Here is a 17,336-nt window from a genome sequence, read left to right as displayed (position 1 = left end):
CCCTGGAGATATGGAGATGTTTGTTGTTATAGCTCCATTTTATGGAAACTGCGGATGGGACTTGATCTGCATGTTAGGAAAATGAGTTAAGGGTGTTGGTGCCTCAACATCCCAGAGCTGTAAGAACGGCCTGGGAGCACAGGGAAAGGCCCGCTCTTCGACAGCGGCTGTTACAGCCAGAGCGATGTACAAGCAGAGCTGGTCTTGTGGACAGCTGGGTTAGGAAAGCAGCCTGCTGGGTCACATCATCAAGAGCCTTATAATACTCGCAGGGACTTGCGAGTTTCTCATGGTCTTGTACTTCAACGGCTGTTCGTACAGTCGTATGAACCTGCTTCTTTAGGAAATGGAGTTAAAAGGAATTGACTTGCAACAGTTAAATAGATTGGCTTTGTCAGCCACTGGTGTGAGTCAGGCCCTGCAATCCCCTGCCTCCCACGTGAGTGTTAGCTTGCTGGTAATGGACCCTGATAGAAGCATGTACTCTGTGCTCACAGGGCAGTTCCTTTAGCTTCTTGGCACAGGTGACTGCTGAGACTGGTATCTATAACTTCTGTTATAACCTGCTCTTTCAAACTGCCACAAGATGGAAGTGATGACCTCTGGTAATCAAAAAAGCAGAATGTTGTGTGCATTTTTTGAGACTATCTGCTCCAGCCAGGTCTGGTGATAAGAGACCTTAGTGTATTCTGTTCCACATAATCACTGAAATTAGTTTAATTCTGCTTTTGGATGTTTTGTATGCTAGCCTCAGATCTCTTAACCTTGGTCTGGTAGAATGGCGGTTGTACTCCCAAGTTGCTTGAGCTGCTTGCTTGTTTGTAGAAAGTGTCTGCATCTAAGCTGGTGCTACATATAGCGTGCTGCTGCTACAGCTCTGAGGGCATTCGGTCTTTGCTTCTGAAACAAGATGTCGCGTTGCCCATCTAGGCAAGATGAAGATAACTGGACTGTTAAATATAGAGCTCAAAAACATCCATATAGTAGTAAGCTATAAATTTTTCTGGAGGTGGTGGTCACCTGTGAGCCTGCTGGCTGTGTTTTCTGTGGATGTCATACCTCTAGGTCTGTATTCATGAGTGAGAGTGGGAATTTCCTGAAAATGTAGGTAATGCCATCTGTAGTAACTGTAGGTGTGGTAGACAGTAGCGAAAGGAGGAGAGGCATGGTGTTTTGGGATTCATGTGTTTCAGGCTTAGTCCTGGCTGATTCAGAAGTTGGCTGTGACTTCTGATGTTATCGCTAATCTCTCTTAAGAGTGGAGAATAGCATTTTCCTACATCACTGCTATTGAGATAAATCCACAGTCGTTCTGCCTGAATAGTGCCACAGTCGTGTGGATGTAATTATCAGATGGACTGGTGTGGGAGATGAATCCTGTTTGAGATTACCAAGGCTTCTGACACTGTCTCCCATAACATCCTCCTAAATAAGCTCAGGAGGTGTGAGTTAGACGAGTGGACAGTGAGGTGGATTGAGAACTGGCTTAAAGGCAGAGCTCAGTGTCGTCGTCAGTGGCGTGGAGTCCAGCTGGAGGCCTGTGGCTAGTGGCGTCCCCCAGGGCTCAGGACTGGGTCCTATCCTGTTCAACTTCTTCATCAATGACCTGGATGAGGGGACAGAGTGCCTCCTCAGCAAGTTTGCTGATGATACCGAGCTGGGAGGAGTGGCTCCATATCATCAGCCACTGAGGGCTGTTCTGCCATTCGGAGAGACCTGGCCAGGCTGGAGAGCTGGGTGGAGAGGAACCTTCTGAGGTTCAACAAGGGCAAGTGCAGAGTCCTGCACCTAGGAAGAAATAACCCTAGGTAGCAGTAAAAGCTGGGGTCTGACCTGCTGGAGAGCAGCTCTGCAGAGAAGGACCTGGGAGTGCTGGTGGATGACAAGTTGACCATGAGCCAGCCATGTGCCCTTGTGGCCAGGAAGGCCAATGGTCTCCTGGGGTTCATTAGGAAGAGTGTTGCCAGCAGGTCGAAGGAGGTGATCCTGCCCCTCTACTCAGCCCTGGGGAGGCCTCATCTCGAGTACTGTGTCCAGTTCTGGGCTCCCCAGTCCAAGAGAGACATGGAGCTACTGGAGAGAGTCCAGCGTAGGGCTACGAAGACGATCAGAGGGCTGGAGCATCTGCCCTGTGAGGAAAGGCTGCGAGAGCTGGGCCTCTTTAGCCTGAGGAAGAGAAGACTGAGGGGGGATCTTATCAATGTGAATAAGTACCTGAAGGGAGGGTGTCAAGGGGACGGGGACAAACTCTTTTCAGTTGTCCCGTGTGACAGGACAAGAGGCAATGGGCAGAAACTGAACCACAGGAAGTTCCGCCTGAACGTGAGGGGGAATTTCTCCACTGTGAGAGTGACAGAGCCACTGGAAGAGGTTGCCCAGAGAGGTTGTGGAGTCTCCTCCTCTGGAGACATTCAAAGCCTGCCTGAATGCAACCCTGTCTACCATGCTCTAGGTGACCCTGCTGAGCAGGGAGGTTGGACTAGATGATCTCCAGAGGTCCCTTCCAACCTTACTGATTCTGTGATTCTATGATCAGTTGCTAGCTACATCATTTTGCTCTGTGCAATGCTGCAGCCTTTTTCTGGTGAAGACAGAAGTACTACCCATTTAAGTCCTGGCTTTGGCAGTAGCCAGGAAATCCTCACTTTCTCCATTGGGAAGAGGAGGTGGGTGAAATTTTAGATCTCTGACGTACGTGTTAGCAGTGACACTCAGCTTGAGTAGGGCAGTGGTGGAGAATAGTCACTAATGATTTATTGGCAAAGCATACTGTTATTTAGATACTCTTTGAGGGCAAAGTAAGCGTAGTAGACTAATAGTGGTGATAGCTTCCTTAAACAGCAAAGAGCATTTGGCAAAAATAGTTTGGATTAAACATTAATTGCCAACTGTTGTTCAGTGACGGTCCTCGTCATTGATAGGTTGTGGTGTTCTCACATTTCTAGCTTCTAATACTGTTAGACAGCACAGTATGTTGGAAAGCTTTATGTTAATCAAAAGCAAATATCAAATTGTTTGCCCACCGATACTGACAGTTTGATTTCAGAAGTCATCTGAAGCTTGCAAATTGGAACAAATTTAACTGTTGCATTTCTACATGTTCATGCCTGAGTGTGGTGGTGTGTGTTTGTGGATCTTGGATGGCTCTCACTCCCATTTTTCTAACTATCAGTGTTTTTCTTACATGATGTGTTTTTCTTGGCTTGTGGCTCACTCTCATGGCATTTATTCAACAGGTTTTGCTGTCTTGGTGTTCACAGAGTGAATTACCCATTTCTGGAAGCCTACCAGACAGAAGAAAAATGTGGGGTGATCATCGGCAAGCCAACAGAATGGGGTCATTTCGGTAAGCATTTGACTGTAGAGTTTGTTTCAGTAACATTCTTAAACACAATAAGCAACAGGAACTTTCTTTTAATATATCTATCTGCACATTTTCCTCTAGACAGACTATTCGATTGTGGTGGGGTGGTTTTGTCTTTTTGTAGACAGCTACTTTTAGTATTTCTCTTCTTTCTACACTCTACCTTTTTTAGGGATACTTAGTTTAGCTGTTACAAGCTAAGGTGTTGCCTTGGCTTTTGGACTTATGTGCCATTAAGACAAAATGCCCAATACTGTGATGCTGATTCTCTAACCATGGTGATTGCCTTGATTGAGACTATTCCATGAGGACAGAGAGACCATTATATCCTGGTATTCTTGGCTATGCTCCTTCAAAAGACATTTTTGAGTGTCACTGAAACTGTTTTAAAGATTTATATCCAAGCAACCTGCACAGTGCAACATTTTCCTTAGTATATATTTCTCTGGTGGTTAATAGGTCTTGTGTTTGTGATAGGACTCTGGGCATAAAAAAAATGGGGCATCAAGAACTGGTTTTTTTTCTATTGTGCATAATTTCTTTCATCCTTTGCTCACGTGCCCAGCTCAGTTAATTGAATAACAACGGGATAGAGGGACTTTCTCATGGCCTACATTTGTCCAAAGGATTCTGAAATAAGAATGTTTCAAGTTATTGTCCAACTGTAATGTGTCAAGAAAGCTGATGACATTTATGCTAGGAAAAACAATATCCTCTAGAAATTGTCTCAACAATATTTATGGAAGAGTGATCACCATTTGTGGTGATACCAGTAATGCTGTTCTGCTGATGTTTAAATGGATTTTAATAGCATCACTCTTTACTCTGTTGGGTGGGGAATCCTAACTTTGAACCAGGTTCACTTTTTTTCTGTGGTGGGGCATTCAGGTCAATAAATATGTGGACAATTCAATTAGCTGTGCAAATGTCACCTTGCATTTCACTGGTGAGCGGTTTGTGTAGTGAAACTCAAAGAAGAACTTGACTTGCTGTAGTTGTGAAGGAAATGTTTACTGGCTATGGTTGGGTTTAGTGTTATTTTAAAAGGTGTTGATATTTTATTCTATTTTTTTATATATAAATATGTTGCACTTAGCTGCAAAGTCAGGTAGCTCCATCTCAAAAACAATTCACTGGGTTTTGAAAAACTATCGTAAGAGGAAACCTCCTCTTGAGTTTCACTGTGCAGAGATTACGAGAACTCGTACCTGTAGCAGTGTAAACTCAGCGCAGGGCAGCCAGTCTGGAGGCACGAGTAATTTTGAACTTTGATTGTTGGCATGTTCCTGTGAGGCATCTTCAAAGTCTGAAGTGATACCTCTCGGCGTTTTGAAGGTTTAGACTCCAGTGCAAGGAAATATAAATAAATCTGTGTCATATGTTAATAGAGTATGTTTGGTAACCTTTGCTTTTGTGTGCCTCATGATGATGTGATAAGTTGGCCGTTTGTGATACTGCCCAGAGAACTTAAACTGAAGTGGTTCCTTACAGGCTTGTGCTGGTGATGATAATAAACAAATACACCAGTTGGTGGAACCTTGAACAGCTGCAGAGCTGTGTGCAGTGCAGGACTATGTGGATTGCTACCATCATTAACCCATTAATATTGCAGGTATTCCCTGTTGAGTGCTTCTGGAAATTGTGCTGAAATGGGAGCACCCAAGTTTACTTTCTCACATCTGTCGTATGCTGCCTCATCTTAAACTGCCAAACATCAATATCTTCTGCGGATCTTAGACTGTTACACAACTCTATAAAAGTTTAGAGAAGAATGTGCTGCTGTGTAGATTGCAGACTCTAAGCACGTTATGAATAATACTGTCTTTATTTCTACAGTGGGAGCCAAGAAGAAAGGTTTGCTCCCGGGTGGAACAGGGAATATCCTCCTTCCCTTGATAGTCTTGCTCAAGAAAGACACTCTGGCAACTTCTCTGGCAGAGAATCACTTCCTTTTGATATCCAGGCACTCGCAGGCCTCCTCAATCCTCAGTTTGCCAGCAGAGAGGAACCTTCTTTCAGCTTTGGAGCTAGAGATGGACCACGTAGTGACTTCAGAGGTGGGGAGGGGCACCATGATTTCAGGAGCAGAGATTACCCACCTGACTTTCAGAACAGAGATGATTCACAGTTGGATTTCAGAGGTAGGGAGCCACCATCTTCTGAGTTCAGGGGCAGGGATATGTACTCTGGAGACTTCCGGGAAAGAGAAGGGCCACCTATGGACTTCAGGAGTGGGGACGTTCCTTCAGTGGACTATAGGAATAGAGAGGCATTCCGTATGAACTACAGGGATAGGGAAGCACATAATGCGGATTACAGGGGCAGAGATGAACCTCCATCAGACTTCAGGGGAAGAGGGTCTTTTGATCTGGACTTCAGAGGTCGAGATGGTTCTCATTCAGATTATAGGGCAAGAGATGTGCCTGAGTTAGACTACAGGGGCAGGGAGCACTCTTATTCAGACTTCAGAAATAGGGATGTACCTGACTTGGACTTTAGGGGTGTGGGTTCCTCTGATTTGGACTTCAGAAACAGAAATGCACCATCATCAGACTTCAGAAATAGGAACAGATCCCGGTCCGATCAGGATTTTAGGAGCAGAGATGTGGCTCCTCCCATGGACTTTTCAGAGAGGGAAATGCCTCCTGTGGATCAAAACCTTGTAGATTTTAGGCGCAGCCAATCTACTGCACCTTTAGCAGAAAGAGAGGGCTCTGGTTTAAGCACCAGCAAGAGAGAGGACCCTGCGCTTGGTCTAGATAGAACTCCCTTTGGTAGCCAAAAAGGAGAATTTCAACATTCAGAAACACCAGCCAGAGAAGAGGAATCCCTTGGACTGGGTCTTGAAGACGACGCTTCACACAATTTCCAAAATAGCCGTGGGCCTCGTCCTAATCTTCAGGACCAAGAAGAGCAGCCTCAGACCTTTGCTAACAAGCAGCAGCAACTTTCTGGGGGGGAGCAGCAAAGATCCGATTCTGATCTTGGGTTAAAGGGTGAAGGTGGCCTGGATTTCCTTGGAAGGCAAGATACGGACTACCGAAACATTGAGTATCGCGATGTGGATCACCGGCTGCCAGGGCATCAGATGTTTGATTATGAACATGGCAAGTCCTTCTCAGAAGGAAAACCCAGCAAAGATTCTAGGCTCTATAAGAGCCTTCAGGTAGGTGGCTTTTTCAGTCAGTATTTCTGTTAAACACGTATTGGAAAAAGAATGGAAGGAGCTGGGAAGGAGTCTTCTATCCATATTTCATCTCTTGAGTTCTATCCTAATTCACTGTCCTTCTCTGAGGTCATCCTAATGCTCAAGGTCGTTTTAGTGTGCCCTCCTTCCATCTCAGAAGTACTCTTTTCTCGAGAGTGCAATTTAGCAACTGAGAATTGCTAAACACATTTGGTTTAAGACATCCTCAGGTTTAAAATGGCTGGACAAAGGGAAAGTCTTTTGGAGGAAGTATTAAACAGAAGAACTTGCTCTGTTCTTCTTTTTTCCTGGGCATCTGTTTGTAGGCACTTCTGGAGACAGGATACTAGGTTAGATGGACCTATACAAAACAGTATCGCTGTTCTCATGTGTGCTTTATTTTCCTATATTATTTAACTTCAAAAACTGAAGCTGATAACTGCTGAGTTAATAACTGTATTGAATTTGAATCTCCCAGCTCTGGAGAGCAGAGATGCCATTTAATTTCCTTGCTTTAAAATCTTGGGTGATTTCTGTGATCCAGGACAAGGGCTGTCTCTTGGCATTCATGGGTTATTTGGAGCTGTGTAGCTTGTAGACAGATATTCTGAGAGCCTTCTAGGCTCTCTGAATCTTAAACAATGCTGTGTTAAAGATTTGAGCCATTTTGGTTATGGCCCCTTGCCTTTGAATTATGCCCTGTTTTATTTGTTATGATTTGACTGTCCTCTGAGCTAGCATGTCTCACTTGTAAAAACTATCTTGATTCTGTGAACTCAAGGACCAAGATTACCGGACCTGCCCCAAGTACGTGAAGCCAAGCAAACTCATTCGGCTAGGAGGAGTGCCTGAAACTGCCACAAAGGATGATGTAAGTGGGTTTTTTTGGTCTAAAATTTCTTGTGGAGTTATCAGAATCTCTGTCAGGTGTTTCTAAACCTATTGTTTTCAATCCTGGTGAGTGCAGTTCATGTAATCTGTCTATAGTCTGTCATTTTCCCCAAGGAAAATCCAAATTCAAAAGTGATTGCAGTGTTATTTTTGTCTGATTATTCTGCTTTTATGGGGGTCTGGAAGTGATGGGTTTTTCTGCTGTCACATGTGGGATGCTGGTGAGCAAAAGCCTCAGTTGTGAGACTTTTTAATATGCCTCACTTTCAGGATTGCTTGAGAGTGTAGATAATATTGTTATTACTTTGGTAACATATTTTGAAACGTGAAGACATTTGGTGTCCGAGTGAACTAGTTCCTCACTGGTTACTTTAAGTTGCTTAAATAGTTCTCATAAGGATGGAGATGTCATCTGCTGCTACTGATTTTAGTTAAAAAAAAAAAAAAAAAAAAAAAAAAGAAAGGCTTTCCTCTACAAAATGAAAGAAGTTACTTTTACAAAAGCTCCCAGTTCTGATTGTTTTCTGTGACCATTTCAGACATGAGAACGTCTATGTGCAGCAATTTTTCCTAGGGTTGGCTGCGATGGTCAGAGCTTCTGAGGCTTAATACTGAAATCTGAATACTGGAGAGCTCATAGCAGAAACTTTGTACGTCAGAGGATGATGAGATTCAGAACAGTTACCCTTTGTTCCATCATTTTCTTAAAGGCAGTAAGACCTCTCTAACCTTAAGTAAAGATCACAAGTGAGGGACTAAAATCAGCATGACGACCATCTGAACAGTTGAATTCTGGTGTAAATGGTGCTCATTTATCTTTAAAAAAACAAAGATACTCTTGAAAATTCAATTATCAGTTCTCGGGTATTGCGAGAACTTTGTCAGGAGAACATTTTGTTGGCAAAACAGTTAAGCCAGAAACAACAGAGAAAGGAGGAGAAAGAGTAATGAATATTTGCAAATGCCTTGCTTTCCAACATTTTGTTTTGGAGACTGAAGAGGATTTTGGTTTTCCTGTAGATTCTCAATGCTTTCCGTGGGCCTGACGGGACACCCGTGAAGGACTTGCGACTCAAAGATTACAGTTCAGGTGAGAACGTTTTTCCAGTGCTTCCAGCTTCAGGTTTACAAAAGGGCTTTTTTCTCACTGGTTACTCACTTAGCCAGTTTGGTTGAACTCCTTGATGCTATAATTACAGGTATTTTCAAATGAGAAAGACCACTGAGTTATATAGCTTATCCTCTCGTCTTTAAAACTGGTGGCTGTGGTCACTGATATGTCAGAGGAAAAGCACCTGTGCTGGTACCTCTAGCTAGACCTGGGAACAGCAGAGAAAACAGCAAGGCTGTTCTGATAGCCATTGAGAATAGAAATAATATTGACATGGCGCAATGAGTTAATTCCCAATATTTTTTTTTTTAATCAGATCTTTTTGAATTGTTTTCCGTCTTCTTTCTGCAATGATATTACTGTGGAATAAATCCTCAAAAAATAGTGTTCTCATAGCACAACATTTGTCCTTCAGTAGTGTGAAACTGCTATCCTGCTTTAATACCTAAGGTTATAAAAAATAAAAATAAGTTTTACAAATAAGTTTCCATTACCCGATCAGGTTGCCCTTTCTCCTTTCAAAGAATGAAGGTTCGCTCTACTTCTGATCACTGTGTAGGAGTCTGAAGAGAGGAATATTTTACAAGGCTGCTTTGTGTGGGAGTCGTATTATAACAGAGGTGTGCGGTGGTAGGAAATGAGGGGTGAGTCTTGGGGATCGGTTTGGGTCACGCTGGTAGGAAGCGGCTGGAAACAGGAAGGGACCATCTGAAGTTACCTCTCCTGCTACGCTCATACCGAATAGCTCCTGCTCCAAAGTGGATTTTGTGGATTTCCAAAAGAAGGGGAAAAATCTCAGGATTGTTTTCTTTTTATAAACCTAGGATATCAGGGGTTCTACTTTGGTCAGTGCTTTTTTTCTTATTGCCCCACAATGGTTTGTGGATGGAGCAGCTGGAATTCCTGGTGTCAGATCATCAGATGCAGGCTTTCGATGTCTTCGGTAGCTTAAGGGAGAAGCTGAGGCAATTGGGTATTTCTCAAGTATATTTTTGTTTCTGGAAGCTGCTAAAGGAGATTTCACAACCTTCTCATGAACCTTTGAACCAAAGAACACCCTGTGTTTTTACATAATCTCGTTTGGCCCAACAAACGGGACTTAAAGGGTACGATCTATCTTGCTTGCTTTCTTCCCTCTTCTCTAAGTGTAGTACAACATAGCTGTTGTCATCCATACAAAATTGAGTGCAACCCAACAATTGCAACATATTTGTTTTTTGCCCATTCTGAGATGACTTGTCTGTTTTTTTTTTTCTGAAATACGTCACTTTTCAGTAATAAATCAACTTGGACTTGGAATCTGTTCACAAATCTCCTTCTTGCATATGTTATTAGGACTTACTGCCCTTTCCACAGAGTTGTTGGCTACTCCTTCCCCATTTCAAAGGCTGCTCACAACGGGATGTGGTGTCTGAAGTTGCATGTGGAAGCCGAAGTGTCCACTGATGGTCATGCATAATATGAGAGTCCAAGTTTTCTGTTGTCAGTATAAAGGCTGTATTCTCTTTCGGTCTGTCTCCTCAGCAGCAGAGTTTTTTTTTTTATTATTATTATTATTGTTTCTGGATTTTATGGGGAGAGAACGAGTGAACTTAAAATTAGCTCATGTTTTATGAGCTATTTGAAGCTGTTTTTTAACCATGTTCAGGCAATGCGAGTAGATTAAACAGCATAGCATTGTTCTAGGTTACATAGAAACTCTGAAGACTTCGTTTTTAATTACGTTCTGAGGCTGCTAACGCAGCTGCAAATTGAAACAGCTTTGGGGAGTTTCTGATCCTTGTTATGAAAGATGGATACATCTAGGACAAGAAAAGCTTCTTGAAGTGTGAAAAGTTCTTTTTGAAATTGGGTAACTAAAAGCTTCAGCAAATTTAATCCAGCTTTTCATGTTAAGCCAACCTAAAGAGAAGCGTATGAATCTGAATTCCTATTAACTTCTGAATAGTTAAGCCTATCTGAAACCAAGGGCCAGCCATGGGTGAACACTGCTATTACAAGGGGGTGTGTATGTAGATAGGTATATGAATTAAAAGCAAACTTCTGGATTGCGAATGTCTCGATACATGTGGCCCACTAGCTGCATTACTGTATCAGTTCAATGATGCAATGATAGCCTGACTCAAAAGAGTGCGTGTTGAGTCTGAGTGGGTTGTATATTTTTGTGTGCTATCCAGAAATGTTAAAAATAACGTTAATCATGATTATGCATATACTTCATGTTGAGTGTTTTAGAGAGAAGAGTGACTGCAGCTGTTGGAGAATGAAAACAGCCAAAACAACATACAATTAACTTGAAATAATTGAGATCAGTTTCACAGTAAGATAACGCTTATCATAAAGCTTATCTCAGCAGCTTCAACATCATGATTCCACTGTATGGTCTTTCTCAGGACTCTTTGTTTTGGGGAAAATACATAGTTGATCTTTGGAAAAAGCAGCTCAACTTTTGTATGAAGGCCTTTCTGCATGCTGTTTATGCACCGAGGGAGGCATATTTGTGCTGGAGGTTGTGCTGAGTATGGATCACTCTTCTTAGTAAACATGGTGTGGTTTTGGTTTGCATGCAAGCTGTTTGTTCTTTAGATTGTTTGGTCTCTGAGGCATGCAGACTAAAACACTGTCTGGAGTTTTAAAAAAGAAGTGAAGAGAGAGACCCGGAGAACTGGCATAGTCCCTTCTATTTAAATCAAAAAGGCAGATATTTGCAGATGGTCACAAAATATAAAATACCCAAAACGAAATTTCATGATGTTACCCTACACAGCATTTCTACATGTCTGTGAGTTCTCAGATTTTTGAATTCATGCCTGCACATTCAGACTAAAGGTACCAAAAAAAATTTGTGGAGGGAAGAGGCTTTCTGCCAAAGTGATATGAAGGTGTTGGCAGAAGTAAGTGTATTAGATTGTTGGCTTATCTTCCCATTTGCCTTTGCAAGTGTATTTGGTCATGTCTGTTCAATTAATCATTATAAAGAATAAGTCCTGTGGTGAGACATACAGTTTTTTCTCAAGGACCATCAACTGCTGTAGTCTGTAATACCTTCTGGTGCCTCTTGATGCCTCACCCAGAGAGAGCAGCAGATGCACTGCTGCTTCGATTTGTCCGCAGCTTTGCAAGAAGCGTTTGTCACTAACTGCTTGTGAGCTCCCACCATCCCATTTGAAGTTACTCAGTCTTCAGTCAGTGGAGTCAAGGCTTTCACATGACTTTCTGGTGTGAGCCTTCTGCTGTGGAGCTGTTAGTTCAGTGTGTCATAGTACCAGGTTACACGTGGCACATCTTCTGTCATTCTCATGTTACTGTCTATGCACTTGTGATGGTGCTGACTCTACCACAAACTTGAAACTGAAATCTTCTGACCTTCAAGGAATCTCACATGAACATGCCTCCACGTTTTGATCTTAATCATATTTTTAAGCTTGTCTCCTGTTTCCCATCAAGCTTTATTTCTGCTTTCCTAACTAATGTAAAACATAAGCAAAGACGTATAGAATCATCTTGTATCTGATGTGCACAGAACACTTTGGATGACTGTGTATACCCTGGAGAAGAGAGCGTGATGAGCTATCTTTATTTTAAAGGGCAGCTTATTATGAGTTGTCCTTTAAGAGATGCTGCAATAGTGGCTAAGTGATAAACAAAAGTATGAAGTGTGCTCTGAGCCTTCTGTTCAAATTGTTCTTCTAGATGCAGACTATAGTGGGACAGGCTGGGAATGGTGTGTTTTCTAACCAGGATTCATATTAGGGTTGGTACTAGCCGTTGGGAAAAAAACATCTAGGGGATCTGAGCCTAAGGAAGAGTTGCTGGTAGCCTCATGAGGTTTTTCCAGCTTACTCTACAAGTGTACTCTGGGGAGCAAAAGCATTTTTTGCTGCATCAGGAGAGCCTAGTGGAGAATGGACATGTTGGCTGAGATGGAGAGCAGCATGCCCAGAGAGGAGCTCTGTGAAACAGCCCTGGAAGGACCAGGTGAGCTAGGGTGAAATTAGAGGGAGCAGTGAGGTCTATCCCTGTAAATACCTTCTAAGCTAGTGCAGTTGTTCAGAAGCTGGGAGATTTGGATTTGTTAATGCCTGTTCTGACTCTTCTGAAACTTCTGAATCCTGGATAGGAATGTGAGAAAGAACTAAGTAGCGTGGGGTTCAGGAGGGAGAGAATTGAAATAGTTCTCTGGAACTCTCTGGTTTTCAAGCTCTGGATAGCCTTGAAGGCTGGAGGTGACCCCAGCACTGCCAGGACATACCTGTGCTGCCAGTGCCCACATAACACTGGGCCCTGGGGAGCAAAGCATCCACAAATGTGATGCTCTTAGAGGCTGGAAGTGCTGGTGAAATACATACCGCCTTGTGCTGCCTGTCTCCAGCTTGAGAGTGCTGCCGTGCTGAAACATCCAGCCTTAGGTAGGGTTGTAGAGCTAAACTGCCTTGCTTGGAGAGGAGATGTTTCCAGAGATGTGGAGCAGAACCATACTAAACAGAAATGTTTTGTTTGTGTTCAGGGGAGATGTGGTACCGTTAGGCAAACCTTTCTGGGAGTTGAATTCATGGTTGCCTCGCAAAGAGGTCTTGGCACCAACCCTGCAGAATTTGGTTAGGAATAGATCCCACAGGGACTTGCATCCCTTGCTGTGGGATGTCTCTGATGTGCTCTGTGATACAGAGGTGCATCTTGCCTGCTGTGCTAATTATACAGAAAACAGCTTGCCTTGCTGAGCAAGGCTGATGCTAAAGGACCACAGGAAGGACAACCTTCTAATACTGCATTCTGGCACAGCAAAGATTGCGCGGCCTGCTCTGCTGCTTCAGCTGGGAGCATGGGCACACAGATCTGAGGCATTTGAGGAGAGCTCAGACGATCATCCAGGAGCTCACCAGATGCTGTAGCATGTGTGGAGTTCCTGTGTTGAAGCATGACCAGATCAACCACTTCTCAACAGAGTTCTTCAGCCTCAAGGGGTTCATCTTTCAGGAACTGGGGAAATACATGCAGTGCCAATTTGCAAGTGAATCTTGTTTGTACCCAAATAGCCTGTCCAGGACTGAAAAAAACACTCTAGCTGGAGTGAGTCCGTGGTCATTGACACCAATCCTTGCCAGTTTTTGCTGGTGTGTAGGCAGTAGGCTTTTGGCTAGTCTTTCTTGGTTTTAGGGCTTTGGTGTATTGCCTCTTGCAAGCAAAAGGCATTATTGCACATCTTCTCTCACCTGTGATATGGTGGCTTAGGAAATGGAAAGTAAGAGTCTTTTAAGTTAGTGTTTGCTATACTGATCAGCCTTGGTTCAGGATTATAAGGCCTGTTTGAAAGAAAAGGCAACAGACATTCATCCATAAAACATGCTCACAACCTTTTTAACATGCACAGTCCTTTTCTGCATGACTGTTTTTACAAACTATGCTCACCCTTTTTAAATCTCGAGCACAAAACTTGAGGACTTTTCACAGCTTACCAGCATTCTTGGGTTAATTGCTTTTCTGAGTCATTTGTACTAAATGACAGATCATGTTTTCATTCTGGAGATCATATGCACATTAGCAGTATTTCAAAACCAGGTTCCTGTCTGCAACTTCTTCCCATGTATGCAGCTTCCAGTCCTCTTACAGAGTTTTTCAGTGGCCCCAGCCTTCCTTGGATGCCAGAGGTTCTTTACAAATACATGTAATACTTTGTCTTTAATAAATAAAAATTAATAAATGTCTGTGTACAGTCTTAGTGTTGCGAGTTTTCCTCCTCTTCCTTTGTAGTTCACAAACTACAGCCCTTCATGGCCAGGAAGGGTTGTCACCTCCCGAGCTCTGACTGCACTGGCCTTTGTAGTTCTTGTAGTTCGGAGGTTGTGCATGTGGAGTGTCCGCTCTTGAGGGTGTCTCAAGCGGATCCTTTCTGCGCTGTCTTCCTGGATAGAGGAAGCAAGATGGATTGGAGCATTCGAACAGGATATAAGCTACTTTTCTTATTTTTTGTTTTCAGTGCCATTCTCTTGTGTAGCATTGTCATGATTGAGTGTGTACGTTTTCCTTTTTGTAGTTTGTTGTAGATTATGCTCTTTAGTATTCAACAGCAAACTTTTCTAATCCAGCTCTGTTCAGCTTTAGTAGCTCTAAAGACCAAGACATTTGTGCAGCAAGGAGTTCTGTCAAAAAGAGACTTACGGAAACTCGGAATCCACCAGCTGGTATTAAGAGAACTCTCAATTTTGGCTTCTGAGCTTGTGTTAGTGTAGGCTGATTGCTGCTGTTTCCTGTGGTGCTGTAGGAGTGCCCTCCAAGTTTTTCAGCTGTGGGGACAGCTTTATTTTCTCTACTCGCTGTGGAAGGCACTACACTGTTGCCCATCCTTGCCGCATGGGCAGGACCTACTGCATATGCACAGATACAGACACTACTGTGTGTGTTCAGGAGCTCCTGGCTTCTTGAAAGCATGTTGGGCATGCCCCCAATGGTGTAGAGATTCAGAGAAATCTGCATTTTTCCAGTGTTTTCAACAGGAAAAAGAGCAATTAAAGCAATTTTTACAATCATCTCCTGGCCAGCTCTAACATGCAGACCTCCTGGGAATACAGAGTGTAGTGTGTAGGATGGGGAACAGCAGTAACCTTGCTCAGCTGTGGCTTTTCCTGTCAGGCCATAGAGAAGTACTTGTCTCGCTTTAGGAAAGCTGCAGATACTTTCTGCCCTTTCAAGAACAAGTAGAGCGAGAGGGATGAATCAGGGGAGGACAGTGAACGAAATCTTCCTTCTAGCAGAGAATGGCATTTCTGAAGGAACAGGCAATATTTTAGCAGAGAGGCTGGCCAGTGGGTTAAAAAAAAAAAAAAAAAAGTGAGTCAAGCAGTGCTTCCTTCTTTTGATATCCTCAGGCTTAGGTTGGATTTTTCTGCACTTTAGGCAGCTGATTTATTAGACTAAGCACAGGCATAACATGTTCCAGGGTATCTTTGGACCTCTAAGCCTGTGTTCCATCAGTGCCCATTTTGTTCATTGGGTTTTAAGTGGCACTTCAGAGGATGAGTGACCTTCAAGACTGTGACTAGCTACCCGGCAAGGAGGCTGCCCTCTTGAGAGAGGGAGTCGTTCTGGAGGCGAGTCTCTGTTGACTTTCTCCAACTCAGAGGAAAATCAAGGGCTGCAGCTAGAGCAGTCTGTCATGCTGTACTCTGCCATGGCCCATCTCTTTAGGCCGTGCAGGTTCTGATCTGCTCTGCTCTAGGTGTCCCTTTAGGAAACCGTTGTATCAGAATTGTCCGATGTAGCTTGAACATAAGTTTCTCATTCTGGAAAGGTTTTGCATGCTGCAAATCAGGGAGCAAAGGAGAGTTCTGCCCTGTTGAAGAAAGGCAGGTTCATGGGCAAGTGGGGTAAGGGGTTTGCCGGAAGTTTTTCCTGTCTATATTCATCACTCAGTACTGAGAAGCAGATCCCATATCCTGTACAGATCTAGGACCATCTCTGATGCTCTGTGTGAGGCTATGCTGTTGTACAAGGACTGCTGAATATGTCGTTGACCTGTGCACTGATAATGTTTTCCTCCTCCTATAATGAGATATTCATTATTTACTATCAATAACTTCACAGGTTTCCTGGGCGGGTGGCCTAATTCTGCATCTTTCCTTGGAGGAAATGAAAGATCATGTACATGGGGTCATGAATATGTTGTAAAAATCTCCCCTAAATGAGGTAGCTCTTCTTATCAACCAAGCAGTAACAGACCCTGAAGGAAGAGTATACAGAACCCTGTCTCTGCCACTCCAGCTGTGCAAAGGTCAATGTGTATGACTGCAGATCCTTTCCAGAAATGTGGAATTACCTCATATTCACTCTGTACTTGATGCTGTAGTTTCTCTTGAAGCAATAGAGCTTTCCTCTCCAAAGTGGATGAAAGGCTGTAGAGGGATTTCCTGGCTGCGTTCTGCTCTGCCATGCTGTCTCTGGAGCGAACAAGCACCAACAATATTCTTACTGCAGCAGGTTAGCCTTAGCTCTGCTTTACTGTGCTATCCTTCTGAGTCCTAGACGTGTCAGAAAGCACAAATGCTTTCCTTCCGTAGCAATTCTGTCTCATCTTACAGGAGAAAGCAAGTAGACTGCTGTCAGAATGGTTGAGAGATTCTTCTGTTCCCCTCAGGCATCTGGATAGCAGATGCTGGCCAACATCATGGCAGAGCAGGGAACTCCAGTACGCTCACAGCTGGCCCAGCTGTTCAGTTTAGTATAGTGTTTAATCTTTTTAGATGATCTGTTAAACTAAGTTGCTTTAACAGGAGGCCATCTTCTTACCTTACAAACTATAGGAAAGAGAATCTGATTGTATTGCAGCACAAGAGAGAAGAGTTTTGTAGCAGTCATGTTGGAGAAGGCAGGTGACATTTCATGTTGGACTTGTTTGCAGGGAGGATAGTAATGTGCATGCTCATTCTTAGAAGCAAAGAGCTGGATCTCCTCTCTTGAATTGGGTGCCTCTGTCATGTTGCCATCATGCCTTGTATCTTTGGTTGGGCATAGGTTAAGGCCACTGTTGTTACCTGATCTTTTCATCAGGCCTGTAAAAGCTCCAGAGGTGTCTTTTTTTTTTTTTTGAGGCCTTCACACTATGTACAGCGCATATCATAAAAACATCTTAGTTTTCCTTTAACTAGATCTTTGAAATAACAGGCTATCATGAAGTAATACATTACCGTGCGTCTGTTGTTCCTCAGAAACTGTGTGTGTATAGAAATAAATCTTTCTTTAAATCCCAAGTCCATCTTTTTTTCAGAAACCAAAGAACGGTAATGTTC

The 17,336-nt window shown here is 43.2% G+C and overlaps 1 protein-coding gene across 4 annotated transcripts in view; it reads left to right on the top strand.

Moving 5' to 3' along the window:
• The window catches only part of RBM6 (RNA binding motif protein 6), a 62,229-nt gene that overhangs the window by 3,344 nt on the left and 41,549 nt on the right, over positions 1-17,336 (top strand). For 2 of the 4 annotated variants that reach the window (XM_062585574.1, XM_062585570.1), the window contains exons 2-6: positions 2,537-2,666; positions 3,237-3,346; positions 5,201-6,530; positions 7,333-7,422; positions 8,463-8,532. In XM_062585574.1, the coding sequence (XP_062441558.1) occupies positions 3,303-3,346; positions 5,201-6,530; positions 7,333-7,422; positions 8,463-8,532 (1,534 nt within the window). In that variant the 5' untranslated portion in view covers positions 2,537-2,666; positions 3,237-3,302. The remainder of the gene's footprint in view (positions 1-2,536; positions 2,667-3,236; positions 3,347-5,200; positions 6,531-7,332; positions 7,423-8,462; positions 8,533-17,336) is intronic. The other 2 variants (XM_062585572.1, XM_062585573.1) reach the window with 2 other exon arrangements.

This window comes from Rhea pennata, chromosome 12 (genome assembly GCF_028389875.1).
Source record: "Rhea pennata isolate bPtePen1 chromosome 12, bPtePen1.pri, whole genome shotgun sequence".
NCBI classification, from domain to species: domain Eukaryota; kingdom Metazoa; phylum Chordata; class Aves; order Rheiformes; family Rheidae; genus Rhea; species Rhea pennata.
This window is presented reverse-complemented; position numbering and strand designations above follow the sequence as displayed.